The sequence below is a fragment of the Vombatus ursinus genome, unplaced genomic scaffold (assembly GCF_900497805.2).
Source record: "Vombatus ursinus unplaced genomic scaffold, bare-nosed wombat genome assembly UNPS02014781.1, whole genome shotgun sequence".
NCBI classification, from domain to species: domain Eukaryota; kingdom Metazoa; phylum Chordata; class Mammalia; order Diprotodontia; family Vombatidae; genus Vombatus; species Vombatus ursinus.
Genome location: NW_020954559.1, coordinates 38,283,339 through 38,300,041, shown reverse-complemented (window position 1 = coordinate 38,300,041; position 16,703 = coordinate 38,283,339). Strand labels below are relative to the sequence as shown.

Genomic DNA, 16,703 nt, shown 5'->3' with positions numbered 1-16,703 from the left:
TTCTGTATTTTTTTGTATTTTTTCCCCTTTGGGTCTCTGTCATCTTTTACAACATGACCAATATGGTAATATATGTTGCATGACTAAACATATATGATCCATATAAAATTGCTTACTATCTCAAGGAGGGGGGAAATAAGGTGGGGAAGGAAAAAAAATTGGAACTCAAAATTTGTTAGAAAAAGTAAATGTTAAAAATTGTCTGTACATGTAACTGGGGGAAAATAAATTTTTTTTTAAAAAAAGAATGATAATTGCATCCAACATGTGTATAGTCCTCTATAGTTTACATAAACATCTCCCAAAAATTCTCCCAATGATATTTAAGGTAGGCAGTTTCAATATTATTATCTTCATTTTATACATGAGGAAGAGAGGTATTCCAATTTGCTAAGGTCATACACTTAGTGAGATTTGAATTCACTAAAGTCACTAACTCCACACTCATTTCTTCCCACCACACCACAGCTGCTTTTTAATTTGTCTGCTTATTTCTTGTGACTCTAGGGGTATGTCCATAAAAAGAATGGACAAACATTTCCCAACTTAAACATCCAAATAATTGCTGTCTTACAAATTATTGTGTAATCTTGGGAGAAATTATACCTTTCTGAAACTGCCTTTCATGGCAGCCCAATAAATTCACTAGGCATTATGCTAAAGATGAAGGGTTCTCAACTTGGGGTCCACTTACCTACCAAGGGATTTGTGGATAGGATTCCTTAACTTGGATAGGAAAAAAAAATTCATTTTTATTTCAATTTCATTGGTTTCCTTTGTAATCCTATGCTTTTTATACTAAGAATTTAAAATTCTTCTGAGAAGGGGTCCACAGACTTCACAAAACTGCCAATGGAGTCCATGACACACTAAAGGTTAAGAACTTCTCCTATGAGACGACTCTGGAAATAATTTGCCATAGAGATGAAACCTATAGGGAAGTGGAATGAATGCTAGGTTTTCAGTCAGAGGACCTGGGTTCGAATGCTGGTTCTAACACGTAGATCAACCATATGATCTTGGGAAGCCATTACTCCTTCTTGACACCTCATCTTTAAAATGAGAGGATTGGACTAGATGACTTCTAATTCATATTAACATACAGTTTAAAGGAAAATGCAAGACAGTCTCCATTGAATACTCTTGGCTTATTTTCTTGTGACTGTAGGAAGTATGTTTGGAACAAAACTGAACAAGCATGAGGCAGCTGGATGACACAGTAGATAGAGTGCTTAGAGTCAGGAGGACCTGAGTGCAAATCCAACTTCAGACTCTTACTAGCTGTGGAACCTTGGGCTAGTCACCTAACCACTGTCTGCCTCAGTGTACTTAGCTGTAAAATGGAGATAATAATAGCACCTCCCTAATAAGGTTAATATGAGGATAAAATGAGATCATGTTTGTAAAGTGTTTTATAAACTTTAAAGTATTATATAAATTATAGCTATTATTATTATAATATCCAAATGTATCTAAATAGTTTTGTCTGACAAAACAGTCAATATTAAGGAGATGGTACTTGTTGTAATGGAGATCCCATTGCTTAGAATATTTTCAGATGATTTAGTATTTTATTTCACCCCGGCAATTACATGCAAAAACAATCTTTAACATTTGTTTTCAAAAAAAATTTTTAGTTCAAAATTCTCTCCCTCCCTCCCTAGCCCCCCCACCATTAAGAAGGCAAGTGATTTGATATAAGTTATATATGTGGAGTCATGTAAAACATAAGTCCTCTTTAAGAATGAAGGATGAACAACAAGAAAAACAATTTCGATATTACTCATGTTATAAAAGAAAACGTAGACCAAAAAAAATTCAAGAAAAATAAAGAAAGTAAAGAAAAAGTGTGCCTCAATTTGTATTCAGACTCTATTAGTTCTTTCTCTGGAGATGGATAGCATTTTTCATCATAAATCCTTTGAAACTGCCTTCGATCATGGTATTGCTGAGATTAGCTAAATCATTCACAGTTGATCATTGAACAATATTGCTGTTACTGCATACAACGTTCTCTTGGTTCTGTTCATTTCACTTTGCATCAGTTCAAGTAAGTCTTTCTAGGGTTTTCTGAGAGCATCCTAATCATCATTTCTTGTAAGAGAATACTTTTCTGAAACCTTTCTTTTGCATAGTTGGTCTAAGCCATTCTCTAAGGCTGTTAATTGTGGAGAAGGTGCCAACCTGCATTGATGGAGAGTTTCGTTGCCTGAGAGTTCCCTATATGAATGAAATCATAAATCCAGACCTTTTCTTTCTCCTTTGAACCTTCCTTTAGAACTTCTATCATTGAAGCAAAAAGTGTTTGCTTCCTCTCATTTCCCCAAAATGCTTTACCTGGTTCTCTTCTTTGCCTCTTTCACCTTTATTTTCTAGTTTATTCTAATCTGATCATATGCTATATTCCTCCTAATAGAGCTTAAGCTCCTCAAGGACAGAAACTACGTCCTTAAAAAAAACCCCAAACAATTTTTATATCTCCTTTGAATTGTAGAGTATTCACTGAATGTGATTCATTGATGTTTAAAGTATTATTCTCTTAAAAAGTAACAACTAGCATTTATATTATGTGTTAAAGTTTAAAAATATTATTTGATTTTATTATCACAACAATCCTGGAAGGTAGGTGCTATTATTATCTCCATTTTACAGAGGAGTAAACTGAGGTAGACAGTTTAATTGACTTGCCCAGGGAAACACAGTAAGTTAAACGTCTGAGGGAGGATGGGAAGTCAGGTGTTCCACACTCCAGGCTCAGAATTCTATCCGTTGCACCACCTAGCTGTTCTACATGCACATCTTCCCCCACCCCCCGCAACTAGATATTATTCTTTGAATGTGGATTTAATATTTAAAAAACAGGCAAAGGCCAATTGAAGTCCAGCCTAGTGAATAAAGTGAGGTAGTATACATAGAGGATAGAAAGCTGGGCTTGGAGTCAGGAAGATCCAAGTTCAAATCTTACTTCTGATACTTAGTGGCTGTATGACACTATATGAGACACTTCTCTGGGACACTATATGAAATGTCTTCATCTGAAAATTGGGAGTCATAATACATGGAGCACCTACCTCATAGGGTTATTGTGGGGATCAGATGTAAAGCACTCTGCCAATCTTAAAGTACTTTCAAATATCACTATTATCATCATGCTAAGTAAAAAATAAAACCTGAACATTAAGCAATGAGACTGTCTTGTATAACTTATAACCTAGTTGAATAAAACAAAACAAAAATCTATTTTCCCTTCCTCTCACATCCCTCCTCACTTTGGGAAAAAAGTGAAGAAAAACAAAATCCTTGTAACAAATCTACATAGTCAAGCAAAATAAATTCCCAAATTGGCCATGTCCAAAAAAATCTATAACTCAATCTGTATCCTCAGTCTATCACCTCAGACAGGAGATGGGTTGCATGTTTTATCGTTGGTGGTCTGGGATCATGGTTGTCTAGGATCCTTGTTGGTCACTGTTTTGACCATATTTTCAAAATATGAATTTTTTTTTTGTGAGGCAATCAGGATTAAGTGACTTGCCTAAGGTCATGCAGCTAGTAAGTGTCTGAGGCCAGATTTGAACTCAGGTCCTCCTGACTCCAAGGCCAGAGCTCTATCCACTGTGCCACCTAGCTGCCCCTCAAAATGTGAATTTTTTAAAGTGTTTAGTTCAGTGGCTGTACCACTGGAATAAATGTCTAGCTACCTAAGGTGAGCCATTTGAAGGGGCCAACATTCATTGGGATATACAAGACTTGGAATGTGAGTTTTTAAAAAAATCTCATTACATTTTGGTAGCATCTTGAATAGACATATTCAAATCTCATTGTAAGCCACTTCCCTGTGTCTCACAAAGGTTGTAGCCATTCTGACTCTCCTACCTTTGCACAGATTGTGACATATAGTACATCTCTCCACATAAAAAGGAAACTCTATGACATTTTTCTTCCCAAGTAAAGATGTTTATTTGGGGTAACAAACCCAGCAGGCCTTTCTCCTTAAGGGAAAGTCTATGGTATTCTATACAATTAATCAAATATCTGTTAAATGGCTCCTGTGTACAGAGCAGGGTGCTTGTTGGAAAAAATCTGCTTATTCAGATAAGGTAGTCACCACCTTCACAGAGTTTCCATGCTAGATTCTTTTCTCCCAACAAAACAAGGATTCTCATTGTATAATGAAATCATTATGTCCTTATACTATCGTGATCTAGGCCACAGAAAAACACTACAAAGCAGAGTAACTTGAGAAATTAAATGTCATGTCTGTGGACAAAGTAATTTGTACTTTATCTTGTCTGTGATAGCCAGAAACAAATCTCAGAGATGAATTAACCAGCAGGATGGAACTCCCTAGGGGGATTAAAAAAAATAGACAAGCACATTTAATAAAGTATTACCAAGTTTACACTATAGAACCTGACAGCTCTCTATGGAAATGACAATCTGAAAAGAATCTGATTGTGTTATTAAAAAGAACAAGCAGTTTTAGGCTACATACGTAATGAACAGGAAGAAGGCGTGCAGACAGTGGTGAGGGATGGAGATAACAATATAGCTTTAAAATCTCATGGACCAAGGAAATGTCTAGGTGAAAATTGAAAGAAAAATAATAAAAATATGCAATAGGGCCATACTGTTCACAGAGGTCTGTAATTGGAATTAGAAGACTTAGTTTCGAAATTTAGTCTGTTTTTTTACGTCCTGTCCCTAAATGCTACAATCCCATGACCATCTAACCAACAAGTAGGCTGGAAATGGTTAGCAAGATTGGAGAAGCTACACAATTATGCTAGTTAGTAATATTTGTAATTTGTGATCTGAGTTATGCATCTCCATAGCTCAAAAGCCTTCAGTGACTCCCAATTGAAACCTCTTAGACTAGTTATCAAAGTTCATCATAGTCTGGCTCCAATCTCATTCACAGGCTTATTTCTCACTGTTCCTCAGCATATATTATGTGTTCTAACCACACTGAGATCGTTATTAGCTTTATGTCCAAAATGCCCTTCCTCCTCCTCTCTGCCCGACTCTTCCATTACAGTCTACTGAAATTCTACCCAAGCTTCAGATTTCACCTCTACAAAGCCTGCCTGGCAAACAATGGGTGGCCAATGAAGATTGATTGATTGATTGATTCTTGGATCCCTTTATCCCAAAGTAATCAACTTCTATCTGCTCTTATCCTTCATAGTACCTTGTCTTGCACCTTAAATACTTTGCATTATAATTATTTGTGGACCTTTTTAAAAGTCCTTTCTTTTTTGTGCCTTTCTCAGAGTTCTGGAACCCAGTAAAGTAGGTGCCTAATAAGTAATTATTGAAATTATTGAATTATTGAAAAAAGTTGCGCAAAAATGGAATTAAAGTAGTAACAATGGCAGATTGATTGATAACCAATAGCATCACATTGGAGTAATCTTACTGTGACAAGATGTGAAAGTAATGGTCTCAAACAAGACTTTGTTTCCTAAAACATTTTAAAGACTCATATGGAAAGAGAATCTGTTGTATTTTGTTCTTAACAGTGGGTAGGAATTGGGAAGTGGAGTATTCATGGGTCAGTCACCTTCAAACAGCTGTCACAGTAACAGAAAGCAGATGCTCAAAAATATTCTAAGGCTGATGACCTAAAGACTGATTGAAAAAGCTTAGGAAAAAAAATGTCTTCTGTAGATCAAACAGATGTGAAACTAGATTGGAAAACCCTGGCATGGCCAAGTGAGAAAATAAAAGCAGTCATTATAAGGAAAGTGTGTGTGCATGCGTGTGTGTGTGTGTGTGTGTGTGTGTACACACACATATACAAATTTTTTTTCAGAGAAAAAGTGTCAGTGTTTGGCACACAGTAAGCACTTAATAAATGCTTTTGACTTCATTCTCATGAGGTACTAAGTTCACTTTTAATAAACCATATGTACAGAAAACACTAGGACTTAATGGCATCTGCACAGAAATTGGATGTAACATAAGAGTGCAATTGTCAAAGCTCTGGTTGAACTATGCAAACTGCCCTTACAGAGAGCCACTGTGCTGAAGACTGGTGAAATGCCGTTGTTCCTTGCATTTATAACAATAACAACAACAATAATAATGAACATTTGGATAGCACCAACTATGTTCCATGCTCTGTGCTAAGCACTTTACAGTTATGACTGCATTTGATTTTCACAACAACATTGGGAGGTAGGGTACTGTTATTATACTCATTTTACAGCTAGTGAAATTGAGGAAACTGAGAAGGAAAACTTGGATATTACAGCTCTCCAAGTCTCACAAAAGCAGATCGGCAACTGTTTTACAAATAGTCTTAGAGACTGCTTGGGCTCTGGAGAAGTTAAGTGGCTTGGACAAGGTCACCCTGCCAAGATGTGTCACAGCTCAGATTTGAACTCAGGTCCTCCTGATTTTGAATGAGATCTCTTTCCACTATGATAACATCACTGATACATGTGGTTAAAGCTTCCCCCCCCCCCCTTATAAACTCACTCATTCTCTATTATCTTGTCATTGACAGAGATAGAAATGAGTGGATTGGTGCCATTTCAAGTGTCTGAATACTAATTAAAGTGTTTTTATCTCTAGACAAACATATTCCTGAAAGGGACCACTTTTTTGCCTTACATTTTTTTTGGGGGGGGCTTTTGGATTCTCTTCTATAAATCAATAGGGCCCTTCAAATATATTTACCACAGCTTGTGGTTTGACATTGCTGGCCTATTGCTTCTTCATCTCAGGTCCCTCTGGATCTCAAAGGGCCCGCACATAGGTCCTCTAAGACTTAATTCTAAATTTTTACTTATGCACAGCTAGGTGGTGCAGTGGATAGAGCACTGGCCTGGAGTCAGGAAGACCTGTGTTCCAATCTGGCCTCAGACACTTACTAGCTGTGTGACTCCTGGCAAGTCACTTAATCCTATTTGCCTTAGTTTCCTCATCTGTAAAATGAGCTGGAGAAGGAAATGGCAGACTCCTCCAGTATATTTGCAAAGAAAACCCAAAGTAGGGTCATGAAGAGTCAGACGTGACTAAAACGACCGAACAACAAAAATCACCTAAAAGTATTATGAATAATGGCAGGTCACTTTAAAGAAGTACTAACCAGGCAAAAACAGTTAAGTCTTAGGAAGGCTTTATAGTGAAGGGAAAAATGGTAAGCCCCAAAGTATTCTAGTTTGGGGTAAAAATTGGGTTCTGGGCAGGAAGGGCCTCAATCTGTTGGCAAAGGAAAATAGAATCAGTAAAGGTGATAAAAGAGAGAAGGCAGAAGCCCGAGCTGCTGAAACAATTACAACTCAGCCCTCAATCCTCTATCAATGACAGGAAAGGTTATTTTTCTAATTTACTCTTGGCAGATGGACCAGTCTAGCTAAAACAGCAATACATAACAATCATCTACCAGAGCTGTTAGTGAAGATATTCTCGTTGTGTTCTGCTAATGAAGGGCGTTTAAAACCTCATTGCAGGAACATTTTCCTAGAGGCTGGGAAACAAGAGATCATAACATGACCCACTCCTTGATATAAACAAGAGCAACTATGTAACAATGGCGGCTGCAGGTCTCTACTAGTTACACGAATCTAATATCTAGTAAGTGGGATGGAAGAGGGGGAGGAAGAGAAGGTGGAAGAATGGATCAGCTCCCAGTTCAAGAGTTATCGGCCCTACCTGGGAGGGAAAAGGTAAAAAGGACAACAGTAAGAAACCATCCACAAGGAAAGAAATGCAACACTTCAGGTGCTTTCTATGCACCCAATGGGATCTGAATCAGGAACTAAGAGTATCTATCCATGGTGGTATGATCTTTTTTTTTTCTTCTCACTTTTCTTCTGGCTTCAGCAGTTGTCCCCTAGACTGAATCCTTTTACCGGGCAGAAACCAGGCAGCGTGGTGCAATGGAAAGAACATGGATTTGTATTAGTTTTTAATTTAGTTTTAAATCACAACCCTACCTGTATTACCTTACTTAGGTTACTTAACCTCTCTGGACCTTGTTTTCTTCATCTTAAAAATGGTGCAGGGACTAGACCAGATGACCATTGAAAGCCTTGCCTCTGGGCAGTATAATCAAGAGAGCACTGGATCTAGAGTTAGGAAGACTTAAGTTCAAATCCCCTTTCAGAAACTTGCTAGCTGTGTGATTCTATGCAAGTTACTTAATCTCTGCCTCAATTTCCTTAAATATAAAATAGGGATTATCCAGCCCTAACCTCTCTCTTAAACTCCAGTTCTGCATCTCCATCTGACTAAATGTCCTGTAAACATCTTAACCTCTATATGTCTCAAGTGGAACTCATTATCTTTCCCTCACACCCTTCCTAATTTCCCTATTAGAGTTGAAAGTATGACCATTCCCCAGTTAATCAAGCTCAAAACCTAAGTTTCTTTCTAGACTCAACACTTTCTCTCACCTCCAATATCTATTCTATTATTAAGCCCTGCTGATTTTTACCTTTGTAGCATCTCTTATATACCAACACCCTTCTCTTCTCTGACACTGGCATCACTCTAGTCTAGGCCATCACATCTGGACTATTGCAATAGCCTGCTGGTTGACAGTCTTACCTCAAGTCTCTCCTCGTCCTCTACTCAGTTGCCAAATTAATCTCTCTAAGGCTCAGTTCTAACTGATGGTGAATGGGATTCAATCTGAACTCCTAAAAGGAAAAGACCATGTTTTTGAAAGCAATCCAGTCCCTGAATTTTCCCATACTTTTCAGTAGCCAGGATCATTGGTGCCTTTGCCCAAAGCATCCGGCCCACCTCAGCCCATCTTGATTACTTAATTAGCTTATTTGACACTCATTAATCCCATCCAGATTTTCTCACAGTCTTTTTCTGTATAAAAGTACCAATTTTTATCCTCATCAAATTAGAAGATTCTTAAAATCTGGCCCACTTGTACTGGCATCACAAATAATGCACACTCACTAGGAATCTTGTCCACCCCAACTGGTATCTTAATAAACTCACTACTTGGATTGAAAGAAGGCTTGAGTGGTCGAATTCTTTTGAGGCAGACTCCTACCCTATATGCTTGCATTTCAGGGCTCCCAGTGCCCCTAGACCGCAACATAACCATATTATCCCCCTATTCAGTTAGCTCCAGAGATTCACTTTCACCCTGAAGTTCAAATAAAATCTTCTGTTTGACTTTTAAAGCCTTTTACAACCTGGTCCCTTCCTAGCTTTTCAGTCTTTTTATACCTTATCCCTCTCCACACACACTCTGTCATCTGCACAATCCAGTGACAATGACCTCTTTGCAGCTCCTAAAACAAAATGCTCTCTCAACTCAAGACAGTTTCACTGGCTGTTCCCCATGCTGAGAATTCTCTTCCTTCTCTCCCTCTTGGCTTCCTTAAAGTCAAACCTAAAGTCTCTCTTCTACCAGAAGACTTACCCTTGAAAGGAATGATTATTAAATAATTGTTAATATTGGAGAGACTTAAGATTTTTTCCCTTTCTATTTCCTCATTTTCTACTGGGTCAAATCAGCCTCTGCAGAATAGGGCTGATAATGAGATAGGATTAAACATTCTCCTCAATCTTGTTTAGACCCCACCCACCTGGGGAAGTCCACAGCATTTTACTCAGGCTTGGGTGGGAGGGTAGATCTTTTTTCTAGGTTGCCCAAGGCTGGGAGTGGTCTGGGACTAAAAGCAACATATTCAGAATCCTGTCCTCCAGTCCCTCATTAGAATAAGACCACATTTTATCATCATATTTATTTTCTCATTAATTTTTAACCAGAGTGGATTGTCACCTGTTAGGAATATTCATTTTCCAAGGGCATATAAGCATCAAGAGGCCCCCATGAGGGGTCTTTGGTTTATGAGAGGAGGCCAAATGGCCATCCTTTTATTATTCACTCACCATGATTAACAAAATGATTAATTACCCAGAAATTATATCTCTCAAGCTTTTTATACATCACACTAGTTATAATTTCACTAGCCATAATTAATAAAATGATTAATTACCCAGAAATTACATCTCTTGAACTTTTTATACATTGCACCCCAATCCCCCTTAGCACGAGTACCATCCTTCTATTGCTGACCTCCAATTTATCTATCTGTATGTTATTTGTGCATAGTTCTTTTCACATTGTCTCACCCATTAAACTCTGAACTTCTTGGGAGCAGGGATTGTCTTCTGCCTCTCTCTGTATTACTACTCCTTAGCACAGTCCCTGGCACATAGCAGACACTCAATGCATGTTGACTAACTGAATAGAATGCATCTCCCAGGGTTGTTATGAGGATAAAATGAGATAATATTTGCAAAGTGCTACACAAACTTCAAAGTGTTATATAGTGTTGAGCATTATTCAATGTATGATTCCATTGACCTTGCTCAGATAAATCTGGGTCCCCTTGCCAGAAAGAAAGCTAGGGAGACTTAACATTCATAAGCTGAATTAAGACAGAACTGAAAGAACGAATTGGACAACTACTTTAACCCCATGTCTCTCTTCTCTTCCTTTTCAAAGCAACTGGACAGTGGATAGAGCTCTGGGCCTGGAGTTAGGAACATGTGAGTTCAAATCCAGCCTCAGACCCTTACTACCTGTGTGACACTGGACAAGTCAATAACAAGTCTCAGATTCCTTAACTATAAAATGGGGATAACAAAGGCCACATCATAGGATTGTTCTGAGGATCAAATGAGATATTTGTAAAGGGCTTAGCACAGCAGGCACTACATAAATGCTTATTCCTTTCCCAATCACCCTCTACTTTGACAGCATATTCTATGAAGCACACTCTGTGTTTTGTTCCCACTGCCACCAATCAACTGGGCAAAATTTTTCCTACCATCTTGACACAGAACCAACACATCCCCCTCCTGGCAAAATAGAGTTTGCATCTTTTACCCAGTCTCTATAATAGAACTTAATCAAAATGGAATTAAGTTTCAAGATCTCTTCCTTTCTTAAATTTCAGAAGTGAAAGATGAGTACATTTTTCATTGCTACAAATTCTAGTTACATAGATACAGAATAGATTGATTGGGAATTAAATAGGCACGGGGATTGAATATTCATAAATTGAGTTGTTAGAATTGGAAGAACCAATGGTACACATATCTTAACCTGATATAGTTAATAATCAATAAGCATTCATTAAGCACCTACTATGTAGCAGGCAGTGTGTTAAGCTCTAGGGATATACAGAAAGGCTCTTGCGGAGCTCACAGTCTAAATAGGCTGTCTCTCTCTCCCTCCCATCTCCCATTTGGCCACCGGATTACTAATGTGGGCTTTCCACACTTACCAGACAGGTAAGCAAACTGCTTTTTCAGTTGGTCTTCAATATCAGCGGCACAGAGGGGAGTGATATCCTGGTGCATGATTTCATCTGAAGAGAAAAGAGAAAACACACACACACACTGTCATTTAATGGAAAACTTTACCTCATCCTCTATAAAATGCCAAGTCCGGATTAGCCAACCACACACAGAGCCATGCATGTCTAAAAACACCTTAGGGTGAGTTGTCACGTGTCTGGAAAAAAGGAATTCCAGTTTCCAGCTCAGGGAAGCTTTTGTCTCTGAATGATCAGAAGCCATGACCCTGGCATATTCCCAAGCCTTTAATAACCGCGTGGGTTATGTGTAAGAAGAGGGACGTAGCCATCATAGACTCAAACGTCAGGACCCTTATCTCTACATCTCTCAGCAAAAGAAAAGCCTTCTTAAGGATATATTCTCATTCATATTCATTCTCTCTCTCTCTGCTCCCCTCTCTTATTCTCTTCCCTCTTATTACCTCCCCTCTCTTATTCTCCTCCCTCTCTCATTCTTTTTCCTCTCAGTCTCTATGCTCTTCTGTCTCATCCTTTCTCCTCTCTCTCTTATTCTGTCCCCTTCCTTCTTATTCTTCCCCATCTCTTATTCTCTACCCCCTTCTCTCTCCTTCTCTCCCCCCTTATTATCTCCCCTTTTCTTATTCCCTCCTCCCTCTTTTATTCTCTCCCCCTCTCTTATTCTTTCCTATCTTATTTTCTTTCTCCTCTCTCTTATTCCCTCCCCTCTTTTTTATCCTCTTCCCATCTCACTTATTCTCCCCCACTCTCTCATTATCTAACTCTTTTCTCCTGTTCTCCCCCTCTTCTATCCCCTCTTATTCTCTATCCCCTCTATTTTGTTCTCTCCCCCTCTCTCCTATCTCTACGCCCTCTCTCTTATTCTCCAACCCCCCTTCTCTTCCCACCCCTCCTTCTCTGTGAAATCAGAAAGGAAGTTCAGCCGCTGGGGGTTCTATGGGAACTGCTTAATTGCTGATTACACACTTTCTCCAGCAGTACCTCACAGAAACAGCTCCCCTTTATCCAACTGTGAAGCAATTCCACAGGCTACATCAAAGCTGAGATTAAGTGAGGCTGTCAGGGGTTAGTCTGATCCTTCCCCACAACACTGTTTAAATTAATAAGATAGATAATATCTTATAAGGCAGATTTCCATGACAGTGATTTTATTTTCCACAGGGAAGAAGAAAGAGTGACTAAATTTTACTAACTCATTAAAACAAGTAAATGAGACTATTCCTTTGAGCAATGACTATGGATCCCCTACTTCTGTAGCTCTTAGACGCAAAGTCTTTTGAGAGGGGCATGATTTTCACATGATTCAAGGTCAGAAACTTTCATTACCACAATCTGGAAATGTAGGAGTCCAGTGAATTAATAACAGCCAAAAAATGATGGCCAAATATTAAGCAGGCAGAGAAAAAATATTGACCCAGGCTAAGTGGCTCTGGAGTCCAAGGATCTATGTGACTATGGGCAAGTCAGCTTAGTCTAAATACAATGGCAGATGCAAGTATGGTGTCCCTGGGTTTCACATGTGCAAAACGAGACAGCTTCTGAGGTCCCTCCCAGCTCTAGAATGCTAACCCTATGAATTCAAAGTTTATGGTCAAGGAATTGAGAATTCTTCATTGGGTTTGCCCAGCAAAACTGCAAAAGTTGGATTTAGGATCTCTTCTGGGAAATATAGAATTAGAGTCTAGAGCAGGGGTTTTTAACCTAGTTTCAGAAGACTCCTAAGGTCTGTGGATCTATTTCAGAGGGTCTTAGAATTTTTTTTCAATACATTGATAATTTTATGTCAATATAATTGGTTTCCTTTGCAATCCCAGATGTATTATGTGTTTAAAAACATTATTCTGAGGAAGGATCTACAGCTTCACCAGAGAGCCCAAGGGGTCCATAGCACAAAAAAAGTTAAGAACACCTGGGCTAGAGTAGAAGAATAGTTCTCTTACTTTGGGCCCTCATTTAATGGTCTTTCCCTTCCATTGCCTGCCTAAATCCGGAGACCCAAAGTTCCGTGTGTCTGCTGAGTGAGCAGTATACAGTAATCCCTTCCACACCTTGATTTTTCCCCATCATGGTTTCAGTATATCATGGGTTATCATAATAAATAAAATGGGAATTTTGGGGGAGTTTTGCAGAAGCTGCAGACTACACATGAAGGTCAGCAGACCCAGGTTTCAAAACTCAGAAATGCATAAAATATATGTATAGTATTGTGTAATATCAATATACTTTATCTTTGAATTCCACAATAATTCAGACTCCTTCTCTGGTATGAAGGGAGGGCCAAAAAATTTTATGCAGATTTTCCATATCGTGGGAGCTCCTCTCCCTTGACCTTCTCGAAGTAGAAGGGTTAACTGTATACTTGTTCAGTTGTTTTTCAGTCATGTCCAACTCTTCATTTGGGGTTTTCTTGACAAAGACACTGGAGTGCTTTGTCATTTCCTTCTCCAGCTCATGTTACAGATGAAGAACTAAGGCAAACAGGGTTAAATGACTTGCCCAGGGTCACTCACATAGCTAGTGTCTGAGGTGGGATTTTAACGTCAGAGGATGAGTCTTCCTGATTCCAAGCCCAGTGTGCTATCCACTGGGCCACTTACCTGCCCTTAATATGTAGGAGCAGGGATCTGTTTCTTTCTGAGTTTGGATCTCACTGACATATGGGATATATTGTTGTTCACTCATTTCAGTGATGTCTGACTCTTTGTGACCCCATTTGGGGTTTTCTTGGCAGAGATACTAGAATGGTTTACCCTTTCCTTCTCCAGGTCATTTTGTAGATAAGAAAACTGAGGCAAACAGGGTTAAATGACTTGTCTATGGACACACAGCTAGTAAGTATCAGAGGGCACATTTGAACTCAAGAAGATGAATCTTTCTGACACCATGCTTGGTACTCTATTCATTGCGCCACCTAGCTGCCCTAGCAGTATATGCAATTGTCCACATTCAGCTTCAGGTCATCCTCCTGGGATTTGAGAAAAGTCAGATCTGTAGGGATCACACAGCACGCAAACTCACTTACATGAAGTTCAGCCCTTCAAGGGCAACAATAGTCTCATTTTTTTGGGTTTGGATCCCCAGAGCCTGGCAGAGTGCCTGGCATGTTATAGATTCCTAGGAAGGGCTTATGGATTGATTGAAAATGTAGGTTCTGAGGGGGAAATTCCTATCCTAAATCTGGGGCAAAAGTCTTCATTAAAAGCCAAAAACCTGACCCTAAAATTAGTAGGTTGAACATGGAAAAAGTATTGTCTGTGTCCTCTTGAGTTCAGCTTATGGTTGAAATCAGATTAAGCTATCTGATTTCTCTTTACTATTTCTGCAGTCAAAACCACATGCTGTAGTAAATGATTCTCAAAACACTTTGTTCCATTTGTACTTATAGACACAGACTAACATGCACATTAAAAAGTTTTATGTTATTTAAATTTTTTAATTCTATTTTTTGTTTTAAATGACTTTCATTTCTGAATTTTTCCCTTTCTTTCACCTAGCAGATTATCCTTTATAACAACAAAAATAATAAAAACAATTTTAATTTTTTATAATTAGTTTTAAGTTGAAAGGCACCCCCCCCCAGGCCTTTTTTTCCATTCTTTCAGTCAGAATATTTGAGCCAAGTACTATTTGACTTCTTTTGGTTCCTATTAATAGGATTTAGATTTAAAATCACTTGAGAAGTCATTTGGTCCAACCCTCTTATTTTACAGATTAGGAAAACTGAGGCTCAGAGAAGTAACTGACTGCTCAATATCACACATATGGGAAATGGCAGGGAGAACATCTGAACCCAGCTTTCTTAGACTCCTAACACCTGCTTTCCTCTATCCCATACCTACATCTCCAAGGGTCACTGTATTTAGACTAAGGCTGCTGCTCCATTGCATGGTGAGTGTTTTAGAGCCAGTAATGAAACCAGCATCTATTAATTCATCCTTTAGCTATGCAGTATGCCTGTTACCCAGCCCTTTGCAAAATTAGTTTATCAAATAATTTGAACCATGTATAGCCAGGTGGCATAATGAATAGTGTTAGAATTAAAATATGGCCTTATTTACTAGCTGTATGACCTTGAGCAAGTCATTTAACCTGATCGCCTCAGTTTCTTTATCTGTAAAATGTAAATAATAATAACACCCAGAAATTGTTGTGATGATAAAATCAGATACTATTTGTAAAACACTTAGATAGTGCCTGGCACATGTTAAGTGCCACACAAATGTTAGCTACTTCTTGCTGTTCAGTTGTGTCCAAAAGTCCACGGGGTTTTCTTGGCATAGATGACTGGAGTGGTTTGCCATTTTCTTCTCCAGTGTGTCCCCATTTTACAGATGAGGAACTGAGGCAAACAAGGGTTACATGGCCTTCGCAGGGTGACACAGCTAGTAAGTGTCTGAAGTCACATTTGAACTCAGATCTTCTGGACTCTAGGACCACTGCTCTATCCACTGCACCACCTAGTTGCCTGTCTCCCAAATCTGAAAACAGTTATAGACATTTTTACATTTTTCAAAAAGAGCTGTCAACAGTAAGATGAACTTTTTAAAAAAAAATAATTACTTTGGCATGTGATAGCATGTGTGCTATTGTGATAGCAAGCTGTGCTAAGTACATTAAAGGGGTTAACTTTTATCATTTATCATTGTAATTTAAATCGCCTTTCCTGTGTGCCCCATAGTTGAGAATAATTGAACAATTTGAAATAACATTAAAAAAAAAACACAATAAAACAACAACACCCAAATATCACTAAAAGGATGGTGGTTCAACATATTCAGTTTTTGAAATCAAAGTTTAGAGTGAGAAATCATTTTGAGTAGGTTTGAAAGAAATTAGGAATCTGAGTTTTTAAGGTATTTTTCCTCTTTTAAGATACTACTTAATGGATTTCACTTTATACTGGGTCCTGACTAGACCCTGGAAATATGAGAATTTAAAATGGGAGCAAGAGGCTGGTTAGGATCAACAAGTTAGCTAAGAAGACAAAATCAGTGGTTACATATTTAAGGGTCCTTTGGATAACAAGTAACAGAGCCCACCCCCCTTTCACATTTCCAGGGTCTCACTGAACTCATGTCAAATGTCGGAGAACAGGAAATGGGGTCACCTCACCATCCTGATTAAATAAAAGGGTTCAAGAAAGACATCATCCAGTCACAGTGTGGCTCTGTGTCAGAATACAGTACATTACAGATAATAAATCAATTTAATAACATTCTTGTCTCAGCCCAGAAATTAATGGGGAATTCCAAACAAGGAAGTTATTTTGTGACAAAAAAATCTGATTTGAGAAAGGGGAAAACTCAAGAGGGGATAGAGGTTGCCCGTTCTTTGTATGAACTGAAAGGTCGGGTGACCTGTAGGGGGAGGGCTTCCTTG

At 38.5% G+C, this 16,703-nt stretch overlaps 1 protein-coding gene across 8 annotated transcripts in view; it reads right to left on the bottom strand.

The window, feature by feature from the left end:
- The window catches only part of LOC114046236 (guanine nucleotide exchange factor DBS-like), a 366,695-nt gene that overhangs the window by 125,131 nt on the left and 224,861 nt on the right, over positions 1-16,703 (bottom strand). For all 8 annotated transcript variants that reach the window (XM_027866491.1, XM_027866492.1, XM_027866485.1 and 5 more), the window contains one exon: positions 11,274-11,357. In XM_027866491.1, the coding sequence (XP_027722292.1) occupies positions 11,274-11,357 (84 nt within the window). The remainder of the gene's footprint in view (positions 1-11,273; positions 11,358-16,703) is intronic.